The sequence below is a fragment of the Thunnus thynnus genome, chromosome 1, assembly GCF_963924715.1.
Source record: "Thunnus thynnus chromosome 1, fThuThy2.1, whole genome shotgun sequence".
NCBI lineage: Eukaryota > Metazoa > Chordata > Actinopteri > Scombriformes > Scombridae > Thunnus > Thunnus thynnus.
This window is the reverse complement of record NC_089517.1, coordinates 23745953-23757994: the sequence shown is the minus strand read 5'-3', so window position 1 is coordinate 23757994 and position 12042 is coordinate 23745953. Positions and strand designations below refer to the sequence as shown.

Genomic DNA, 12042 nt, shown 5'->3' with positions numbered 1-12042 from the left:
AGACAATAAATGCAGAGAGTCTGGTGGGGCTTGGAAGAAATTAGAAATTCCCAAATTTTGCTTATTCGCATTGATTTTTGCCATTTCTTTTGTTGTCAAGTCACCTTTTTAGCTGTGCGTGATTTGTGGTTTAGAACTGGTAGACAGTTTTCATCCTGTCTTTTCTTTAAAGTTGTGAGTAAAGAGAAATCAGCTTAAACAATAAATTCGCCAAGGATTACATGTATATGCCTGAAATTGGAGCTTTCTGTTTTGTGATGGTGGGAAGCTGAGTGGGATCTTGCTGCTCATTTAATGTTTTAGGTGGCTTACACGTCTTTAACTTTAAGAACCAGTGTGTCAGATTTAGGGGGGTCTATTGGCAGAAATATTAGCAGAAATTAAATATAATATTCATAAATATGTTTTAGTATATAATCACATGACAGTAAAAATTGTCGTGTTTTAGTTACCTTAGAATTTTATATCTACATTGGGAGCCAGTCCTCTTCCACGGAGGCCACCATGTTACACCGCCATGTTTCTACAGTAGCCCAGAATGGACAAACCAAACACTAGCTCTAGAGAGGGCCTTTCGCATTTTTCACGAGTTTAATGGCCACCATAGGTTCTGCTACATGCTTGGAAGGGGAGAGGTAGGGGTATTCAGTTGGTTGTAGTCTGCAACTTCACTGCTAGATGCCACTAAGTTTTTAATCGATTAAAGTTAAATTCTGTAAAATTCATTATAGTCATTATCATTATTCAATTCAGCCTCCATACGTTCATTCTGAGAAGTGTGTCAGTCATATATCTGTATGATATGTGCTTTATTGTAATAGAAAAATAATACTGTTGTCCAAATTGCATCCTGCAGCTTAAGGAAATAGAATATGTGGTTCGAGCACTTCAAATCTTAAGTGTAGATACAGTCACTCTTTTTTAAGAGGGTCTATGTCACTTGGCTTCTTTACATTTTTTTTATTGACACATCACTAAAGGACTGCATTTGGGATTCGCAAATCTCACGGGAGGTTATATATTGTGAACATTGTCTGTATCAATTAATATTTAAATGTATATTCTGTTGTGAATATAGCATATGTGAATCCTGTCAGAGACCATGGAGTATTTGTGTGCCAGTTGTGTTGGCCTGATTTTTGATGTATTCCAAATGTTGACATGATAGCCTGTTTAGTGAAAGTTGTCATAGTGTTTGTGTGTCTCAAGTAGCTGTCATTTTGTATTAGTATTTGATAGTGAAATGTAGATTTTGCTTTTTCTGTTTTTATGATGACAAGTCCAACAATTTTATGTTGAAGGGCCCAAGTGGCATTGTGTCTGCATATAATCAAGCCTCTGCGAGTTTTGTACCTGACAAGGATTTCAATTACAGTAAAAAAAAACAAATTCCCTGCAGTTTAATGTGTGTATATACATATGTGTGTGTGTGTTGTTACTTACATCGTCTCTCTGTTTGTAGTCTTTCTCTGTACTGCGATAGGACACCACATGGATCAGAGTGTAGATCCTGCAAACAGGGAGGCATGAAGATGAAATACGAGTAGAAAATGTGGATATATGAAAATGAGAAAGAAATAGATGCACAATAGTTCCAAGAACAATGCTCAGGACATATTATTATAACTCTCCGTTTCCATATATAAGACAGGAATTTATTAAACAAAACTTTTCTGTCTACAGCGGGAGAAAATATTTGGTACCTGCTACTGAATCAAACCTGCAATATCTGAAAGTTATTACATTTCCCTGCTTGATTTTCAAGGTCATTCTGTGAGTTAGATATAGTCTTTATTGTCCCGCAGGAAATTTTCACACCTATACATATTCCACACAGAAGCGTACAGATAGCCATGCCGCAAACATACTGACACACATAAATACATAACATTCATTCCCCCGCCTGTATCCTAACATACTGTATATACATGTATCTGCACACACACACACACCCACAGATGAGTGTTGATCCGTGTCTGTGTTGTCAGATGCATGTATATGTGTGGTAGCAGTGAAGCTGTCGAATACAAGTCTCATTTTATAGCTGGAAAAAAAAAGTGAAAAAACTGAATGTGAAGTGGGTACGTGGCACATAAACAAGTGTGTGTGTGTTTGTACCTGTGATATAACATGGCCAGGAACTGGACGATGAGAAGAACAGCAAAAGACAACAGGAACATCAAACTGAGTGGTTCCACCTGTCAACACAACAGTAGATGTGGTGATTACATTTTGCAGGAGTTACAGCAGTAACTGATAGACATTTGTAGTGTGTCATATAGATTTAATAGTCCTCCTTTAACTATCTCTGTCTCTGCAGCACATTGAGTGTCTGTGTGTTTGTCCCAACCTTGAGATATTCTCCAGATTCAGTTCCGTTTGGATAGAATTTAGGGATCTTGATGCTGATAACGTCATTTCCAATGGCCTGCAGGAAGAAGGTAGCTACCACCCACAGCACGTTGATGATGAAATAGAGGAAAACCGCCTGTGGGGAGGAAGGAAAACCAAACACTGTTTCTGAATTCTTCATATTACAAAATGGACAGAAATTTGAACTGAGATGATGGTCCCTGAAAGATATAAAATCTCCCATGATTCTTTGCTTCTTGTTGTTCCCATTCAAAGCATTCCTTTGCTTGAAAAGCCCTTGTTTGTTTATCACAGATACAGTATAACTATAGTCATCATCGCACAGTTTGTCCTCCAGGGAGAACTTACACATAACAGTTTGGATGTAGTTCTGATGGATGTAAAAATGTCCCCATGTGATTCAAATCACATAGGGTACAGAAGTAGTTAAACTCATCATAAGAGTTTGATATGTGAAGTTCAGGTTTGTTAGTTTATGATTTGGATTTTGTGAAGAACGAGAGGCATTCCTCCAAACTCTGGCCCAGTCTAGATGATTCAGTTTTTATTCCATATTGCCATTATTGCTAATGGGGTCTGTGTATGATCTAACATAGTGTTATGAATTAAAGAGACATGTCCTTTAGTTAATCCTGATCGTTTCTAAAATAAATCCATTATTGGATGAGTAATAGGTTGCTTGTCACTCAGAATACTTGCAGTCTGTATGGCAGAGCATAATTGTAAATTTAGAAAAAAGGAGTAAGATGACAATTTGTATGTTTCCCTCAAATCCTTAAAGCCTCTTAAACTAGTATCATTCATAATGTCTCCTAAGAGATGTATACCTGAATTATACCATTGAGGTGGGATAAAATATTGTCCTCCAGATTTATAAAGTATTGGTGTGTTAGCGTGCCAGTTAGATTTCCAAATCTTTTCTATTTTCTGCAAATTTTGAATTGCATCAGCTGTTATTAGACCATACTTCAGTCCACATTTTCTAACATTCAATGGAACTGGGGCCAGCAAATACCTCTTGATATTCAGTCATGGTGTTGAAGTGTTTCCATTAAACAAATTTATTAAGAGAAAGTTGAGAGCCTGGAGATACAATTTAAAATGTATTTTGTTCCAATATCTTGGAGGTAAGATATAACTTACTCTACTCTAGGAAGCACGTTCATTTTGATTTTTGATATTCTGTCTGATAGGAAAATGGGTAAATTTATGTCATCTTTCCAAATCAAGTTTTATCATATTGAGAGTACTACTATAGTTCTTAGAATTTCTAAAGATGCAAATACATTTATTCCTAAGTATTTAAAGTGAGAGACTACTGGGATATTAAAATTTGCACATACGTCTTTAGTTATAGGGTAATAGAGGTTTTGTTTGCAAGTGGCTTGACTAACAGACTGAATGACCGACACGATTAGTTGACAGATTTTATGTTTGATTCACTTGTCTTTTGTCTATTCCCTCTGTAGCTACTTACCAGTATATAATAATGTTTTAATAAACAATTTGAAAATAGTCAGTCCTAATACAATACAATACAATGAATGGAGGAAGGCCATCTCTGACATATGCGGAGGGCGATGGCGGAGAGGAGCATGCTAACCAAGCTGGTGAGCATTCTAAACAACACCTCCCATCCCCTCCATGACAGGCTTGTTACACAGGAGAGCACCTTCAGCAACAGACTGATCTCCCCCAAATGTTCCACTGAGCAAAACAGAAGGTAATTTCTGCCGGTGGCCATCAACCTTACAACTTCTCCCGTCTGCCACAACATGGGATTAGGCTGATACTTCTGCCCTATGCTTCCTCCTTCTCATATAACTGATAACTGGGTAAGAACTGCACTATAAAATTATTATTATCGTTCTGCACAATGTATAATAATTAAAATGTTTCTATTACACATTGCACACCGTATAATAATGATAATTCTACTATCATTCTATTTTTTGTCATATTTCATGATATACTATGTATTGCACAATGGATAAAAACTATTTTTATCTATCTCACTACCCTCATTTTATTATATACTATACACATAATACTGCACAATGTGTAGTAATAACCTTTTCTATTTTACTATTTATTTTATTTTATTCAGTTGTTGTGTGTGATGTGTGCTGGACAGTCCTGTTGTGACTTAAAATTCCTTAGAGATTAATAAAGTATTATTCTTATGAAGATGCACACTTCATGTGAGCCAAAATTGACGCCACACACACACACACACACACACATTTGCACAAACAGTAAATGCAGATAACTGACCTTGTTGCGCAGTGACTTTAGTTCTCTCGTGACGTCCTCCTGATGTGCTTTAGTGTCAACAATAGGTTTCAAGTAGCGGTCCAGTAACTTGTTCCAGAAGTCGTGCTCACCCTACACACACACACACACACACACACAGACACACACACACACACACAATCAAGGTAAAAGAGGAAATAAATGGGCCACTTGTTCAGCTTAATAGCTCCATTTTGCACGTTAGATTTTTTTTCTCTCACCATCACAAAATTAATCATGAAATTGAAAAGAAGAATGTAAATACATTTACATTTCCCCTGTATCTTACCTCATCTAGTTTTGGCACCTGCGGGGCAGTGAGTGTTTTATGGATGGCTACCTTTACTCTCTTTTCTAATCTCTCCACATGACTGGTCTTAAGGATGCGCCGAGCCTGGGAGACAGAAAAAGTCAATTACTCAGTGATTCAATCATGCCTCCTCTGCAAGAGCTTTTAAGTTTGTGTATCTTGAAATTAAACGCCTGGGAAATAGAAGCAGTCAGATATAATATAATTAAAAGAAACATTTTGTTCATAATGCATATGTTATAACAGGTAAAACCAAAATAGCTGAACTAGTGCTGCCGAATCTATCACATATTGTTTTAACACATTATTACTATTTTTAACTAAATCAAGCCCTTGTGTGTTATTACTATCATTATTATTATTACATGTTCTGTCAGTGCATCCTCTAATTCTTCCAGCTGGCTTTGTGTCAGAACATCTTCAGGCCCCACTTCACTTAGCGCTCCATTAAGAGTGTCTGTTAACATTATGACCAGCTCCTCGCACACATCATCTTCAGCTTTGTTGCGGAGTGCATATCTGAGGACAAGAAAAGGACAAGAACAACTGTGATTACATAATAATTCTACAATTCTGATACAACAACGTAACCAACGTAGAGCACAACAACTGCACAAACATGAATAATGAATAACATACATGCTCATGTAAAGTTTCTTGCTATAGTTCATCTATTTGTTTTCAGTGATATTCTTTATAAAGAGAATGTCTCAGTTTTTTGTGGACCGGGTCAGTTCTACCGATGTGCCGAGAGTTTGAAAAATTAGACGAGACCCACTTATTGACTTTGCATCTTGGAAATTTTTTTTTAAAAATAAACTTGTATGTTTTTCTGTTATGTTTTTGTTTGTGTTTTCATCAACAATATTCATTTTGGTGACACAGATTTGTTTTTCCATGGACTAACAACCAAGAGGAAAGTCACTGTTTTTACTGTCAGGACCTCATATTCCATTGCAAGATGTTATTAACCCAAGTGTTCCTGGATTGAACAGTCCCTGCAAAATTAAGATTATGCTGAGAAAGCCACTGCTACTTCAAGGCATTGAAAAATGAATACAGTTGATGTGAGGTGTGAATGAGTATATACACCAACAACAGGAAAGAAACTAACATTCTATTATACACAGATGTTATATATTATAAGCACTCTAATAGTAAATAAATGTTCTTTTGTCATTTTAAGTAAAATAAGGGCTGCATTTAAAAATAAGATAATTTGCATCCTAAAATGAAGTGGATCGATCATATTGGGCTCTTATATCGTTTATTTTCTGTGCCTTCAGTTGAGCGGGTATGTTTACTCTAAAGATTTGTCCTTTTTCTGTAGTTGCGCTTTGCATGAGACAAACTGGTTTTGAACTGCCCATGCCCTTCTTTATACACATGTCCATGATCGTGTATTGGGCTGTGAGCACTTCCAAAATGTGGTTGACCTACGCTCAACCATGTATGTGAACACCTCCTGTGAAGACCCAACGGTTCACACGCTGTTGCTGCTGATGATCTGCTAAACATGCGGCTCATGCTACGTTTGCACCAAAGATTTGTGCTTTGTCTGCGGTGGCGCTTCACAATCGCCGCGGTCTTGGAACATATGAGACAAACTGGTTTTGAACTGCCTATGGAAGCTCTGTTTTACATGCGTAACTACAGTCATTGTGTATTGTGCGCTTCTAAAACACGGGCGACCTACACTCAACAATGTTCCTGAACGCCTCCTGTGTAGTCACTCGCTGTTGGTGATCTGCTAAACTTGCTGCTAACTCTACGCTTTCTGCCTAGACACGGTGTAAGAGTGTCCATTCTTGACTAAAAGCTCTTGTCTCTGGTCTCTCTTACATGCTCGAGTTGGCAGAGCCCCGAAGCTCCGCCCTGCAGCCCACTGATGGCTAGTTTATTCAAAGTTTATTAATATTGAACGTGTCCAAATTGCACCAAATTTGACACTTGGCAGGTGTATGGCTTTGTTCCTCAGCCATACATCCGCCAAGTGTCAAGTCGATCGGATGAACGGTTCAAGAAATACGCGAAGGACATACAGACGCACAGACAGAGATTCCTTCCTTTAGTAGATAGATTGATATTGTGACAAAAGCCTGGTGTTTACAAAAAATAGCACTTCCCCTGTATAATGTTAACAATTTACCGGATTTGTTCTTGTAAGTTCCTCTTCATGTTGGAACAAGTCAGCTTCTTCAAAAACTCTTCTTTCACCGGTGTCACCCAGTCTGCGTATACACACACACACACACACACACACACACACACATACACACACATTGAGTTTGCTCACCATCAACATTATGATAGTATGTTGTACACACTGCACCATCTCTTATATTATTCAGGAAAAGTTAAAGTGCTTCTCACCACTGAGAGGAAGCTCTTCTGTCTCCTCCAGGTTACTGATCATGTTGTCATCATCATCTTCATCATAATCGTCGTCAGATATACTCGGTGATATGCTCCTTTTTTCAGCACTGTCAATACTGCACACATACAAACACACATTGTTGTGACTGCTAGTATGTATGGAATTTACGGTTCAACTGTATACATGTTTGTGTCCCTCTACAAGGATAGAGGATAATCTAAGCCTAAAACATGTATTTTCAAAACGAGGATTAAACAAGTGTCCACAAGGTGGAACATGAACTGTACTATGTCTGATTTCAGCATCAAATAGAGAAGTTTGTGTGCATGGTCTCTGCATGAAAGATAACATGACAGATTAAACGGCCGATTGACTTAATAGCAGACCAGATTTCTCATAGATTAACTGAAATATTTAGTGACCAAATAGAATAATGATAAACAGAAGGGAAGAAAGATAAATACCTTCCATTGGATGCAAGGTCAGAACTTCTTTCCTCTCTCCCTTTGTTTTCATCAGTTGGAGGTTTGTTAGCTCTGTTCTCAGCTTCTTCTGTGGTGGTGTCGAGTCTGGCTTTGGGCTCTGGGTTTGAGGCTGCCTGTTCGGTTGTTTCCTGGTTGGTGATTGGAAGTGGAGGGGCTTGCTGTGCAATCGGGCCTGTGATTTGTTGAACAATCAGACTCTCTGTTTCCTGGGTTATCTATAGATGAAGAGGATACACTTAATTCATCCATCCATCAATACATATCCATCCACTGGAAGACAGTCTGTAGATGTTTGTCAACAGTACCTGTATCTTCATGTCCCAGCAGCAGATTTTACAGGACTTGTCACACAGAGCATTATGGTTCTTCTTCACCTCTCCATCTCCCCTGAAATGCACAAGGAAGGACAATCAGATATGTGGTACACAACATACACACACTAGTATACAGGCAGACACACTCGTTGATTATTGGGGGATGCAAATTGGTGTCAAATAAAATTAATTAAATGAAAATGAAATATTGAATTCCTTAATGGATAAGTGAATAATTGGAGAACAATAGCCTGCTCCCACTGTGACCTGGACTGGATAAGCATCGGAAAATGGATGGATGGATCAATTGATGAATTCATAGATTTGGTTGGCTTAAATTCTACGTGACTACATATCATCATAAAGTCATCATACCCTCTGTCCACCTTTTTTTGCAGTTTGTAACAGCTTTTTAAAACTGTTATGTATTTCAGATATTGGACAGAAGATATTTTATCTCTTGACTTTGAAGTGTTATCTTTAATTAAGTGCACGATTGTCAGGTTAACTGGGAATTTTTGATATGAACAATTCTCATTTCTACTTTACTTTCTACTTAACTCACAAGTTTCATGTTTTATTCATATCCCATATGTATGTCTGTATTAGCTTATATATGCCATACGATTAGATTTTTTATTAGTGTGTCACATTATGTATGCTTTAAATTTAGGATGTTGATACTCGGGGACACATGTATGTATGTTGAGGTATCCGTGATTACAATGAGGATCATTGGAGTATGCCCATGTTGACTTTAGAGTCCATACTTAAAATTAATGGATTATAGTAACACTTCCACTATCGGCACTGATGCTAGTGGTAAAATACTACATTGACTATTATTATTTCTAATGCTTTTGCTCCTCTGAATGCTACTTTTATTTTAGCACTCTTATCCTCTTATGACCGTTATCTTTGCTTCTTCTACTAACACTGCTAGTGGTGAAACCAGTAGTAAGTTAATCAACAAACAGATTTTCTGAAGATTAATTGATGATTATTTTCTCAAATGTGAGGATTTGCTGTTTCTTTTGTTAATCATTGTAAATCAAAAATTAGGTAATTAAAGGATGAATCAATTAGTTTCACTACTAATAATGATCAGTTCAGTACTTGTTGGATTCCCTTGTGCCCCAGGACACAATGTGCATGTTAACCAGTGAGTAGATGGTCAATAGAAGGTACCCACTGGGGATACAGATGAAATACATCAGACCATAGATAATCATCCCTGGAGGAGAAAATACAATAAAATAAAATGATAACATAACATGACATGACATGACAAATGTGAAAAATGCTTATAATTATCTATTATGACCATACCAAACTCCTCTGGGTGTAACAAAGCTGTCACCAGGTACATGATTGCCATAGAAACCAAAAACAAGCCAGTGGGGGTCAGGAAGGTTCCCTGAATCACCATGTCACCTAAAAGGGGAAGGTGGTGTGTGTGTACACATTTGGATGTTTAATAAAAATCTACTGAATCATAATTTTAAGAAAAAAAAACAGTAAAATGAAGTCACAGAGAGTTTTTACCCACCGATGATAGAAAAGAAGGATGCAGTCATGAGGAATGCATAGAGAACACTCATGATGCCAGCGATGGTTATTTGATTATTTGGCTTGGCTACAAAACAGACGATGATGTAGAACACAGGAGGAATGCTTGCAACGATGATGGACAGTGTACCAGTCATTTTGAAGACAAACTGAAAAGCACCTGGCAGGAAAAGACAGAGACAGACAGAGACAAATACATACATGACAGATGCGGGTAAATAGACATGGATGAAGTTAATGATGCAGACTAAACAATGACACTGCTAAAGTCTGTTTTGATTGAGGGCAGTGGTACATTTTAAGAATGCAGTCAGTAGATGACCAGCAGTAATAATGGGGCTAGTATAGCATTAGACTAGATCTGATCATACCTGCTATCATGAGAGTCACAGAGGCCGGTCCAAGGATAGAGGAACCAACAGTGAACATCTGGTAGAAGATATAAAGCCTGGAAATGGAGGTGTTTCTCTTCACAGTCTCTGCACCACTGCAATTTAAATGACAACCACAAAAGAGTTCACATTAGCCTGTAGATATGACTCTGAAACCCAAGAAAATAAAATTAGAATCCAAATTAGAATAAAGGTTACTGAAGTCAAATTGTCATTTTAATGTTTTTAAACCAGTTAAGTGAGAAAGTTCATCAGGCCAGTCAAACAAAGAACCAATAAACTAAATTAACCAAACAAACAATCAAATGGAAACTCTGCTAATAAATTACACTAACCTGTGCAGAAGGTCCAGTGTATTAGCCAGTGTGGAGGGTCCCCATCGTCTCCTCTGGTTGTAGAACTCTTTGAACTCCTGCGGTGAGTTGGTGTATGCATCTGATGCAGCATTGTACTCAACACGCCACCCTTGTTGAAGTAACAAAGTACACAGCCAACGATCCTCCCCTAGAAAAGTATATAATAGACAAAGAAATTAGAGATAGATATAAAGTGACTAAGAGTAAAGCTAAAGAGGTCAAACTAGAAGAAGAAAGAACGACTGGTGCATTTGCATGTGTCGGCGTGTGCCAACCTTGGTCATATTGCACATATTCCGAAGCTCTTGTTGCAGTTGTCGTGTATCTCTTCATGACATTATCATCCATTAAGGCCGACCCTCTAAACAGACTGAAACATCCTGGACTGCACAGCACAGAGCCAAACACATGTTCTGCTGTCTTCTGTAGCCAGTGACCCACAGCATACTCAAACTTCTGGTACCACACCATGGGACCTGGGATGGCAGGATGGTGAGCAGAGAGTCACAGAGACAGAGTGATAGAGAAAAAAATAAAATAAATATGGGGGGATAGGAAGGGAGAAATGACAGATCTTCCTGCAAAAATAGCTGGAATCTAGCCCAGCATACACTGAGCGTAAGGTTGCCAGTCTGTCACACACAGGCAGGCATTTTATCAACCCCATTCACAGCTTAAACTCCACAAAGACATGACCAGTGCTGGGAAACCTTAACCTTGATCAAATTAATGCCTTCTGCTATAGAGGCCCAAACTGAAGATCACCGAGCAAATGTGCCATGGATAAACACACAGATTACAGAACAGTTTAACATTTTAAAAAGTTTACTTACCCATTCCAGTAGGATGGATTCTACCACAGGCTGCACCTACATTGTCATACATCCTCAACCTGCCAATCACAATGCATGTTTTAATTACTATGTTTGAACATGTTTTATATTGAACAAACACTGGCCGAACTGACAAACAAACTAGCTACATCAATTCCTGTCCACTTAAGTGATTTATATTGAAAACGTGGATTATAGAACAAATCTGTCAGTTGATTAATTTGTCTGCCTAACTAACAACTAACCTGTCTACGAGCAGAATCACAGCTTTAGGTTGGAAGTCAGTGTCTCCGTCCAGAGCCAGGATGTACGTGTTGTCATCTGAGATGAGTCTTCTCTTGTTGTCGCTGTCATATTGGGGCAACATGTAAATCTCGCCATACATTGAGATCAGACTTTCTCTGCATGGGTTATTCTGGCGCTGGACAAAACAGGACAGGTGCACATATTTAAAATATGTTATACACATACAGTCAAAATACTAGACATTTTACACAGATGGCAGAAAAGTCTTACTTGGATCTTCTGAGGGTTCTTGGCGATGTAGCCCTTCCAGCCGAGTAGATAATATAGATACATAATCTAAAAGACAGTCACATACCAAAATGTATGGTGTAAAAATCCATTTAATGGAACATGATACACATAGAAAAGACAATATAATTATAACTACAATATCATTTATAGTAATTCATAGTGGATCTTGCAGTATGTCCAAGTATGCTGACAGATATACTGCAG

At 37.9% G+C, this 12042-nt stretch overlaps 1 protein-coding gene across 1 annotated transcript in view; it reads right to left on the bottom strand.

The window, feature by feature from the left end:
- chs1 (chitin synthase 1) overlaps positions 1-12042 on the bottom strand; it is a 29497-nt gene that overhangs the window by 3653 nt on the left and 13802 nt on the right. Inside the window, exons 16-34 of the mRNA XM_067591505.1 lie at positions 11818-11883; positions 11547-11722; positions 11302-11360; positions 10744-10944; positions 10448-10616; positions 10092-10207; positions 9701-9880; positions 9481-9585; positions 9268-9385; positions 8143-8224; positions 7817-8052; positions 7349-7467; positions 7125-7206; positions 5341-5494; positions 4955-5059; positions 4648-4758; positions 2351-2488; positions 2119-2198; positions 1444-1510 (exon numbers count right to left, since the gene is read on the bottom strand). Coding sequence (XP_067447606.1) covers positions 1444-1510; positions 2119-2198; positions 2351-2488; positions 4648-4758; positions 4955-5059; positions 5341-5494; positions 7125-7206; positions 7349-7467; positions 7817-8052; positions 8143-8224; positions 9268-9385; positions 9481-9585; positions 9701-9880; positions 10092-10207; positions 10448-10616; positions 10744-10944; positions 11302-11360; positions 11547-11722; positions 11818-11883 — 2364 coding nt within the window. The remainder of the gene's footprint in view (positions 1-1443; positions 1511-2118; positions 2199-2350; positions 2489-4647; positions 4759-4954; positions 5060-5340; positions 5495-7124; positions 7207-7348; positions 7468-7816; positions 8053-8142; positions 8225-9267; positions 9386-9480; positions 9586-9700; positions 9881-10091; positions 10208-10447; positions 10617-10743; positions 10945-11301; positions 11361-11546; positions 11723-11817; positions 11884-12042) is intronic.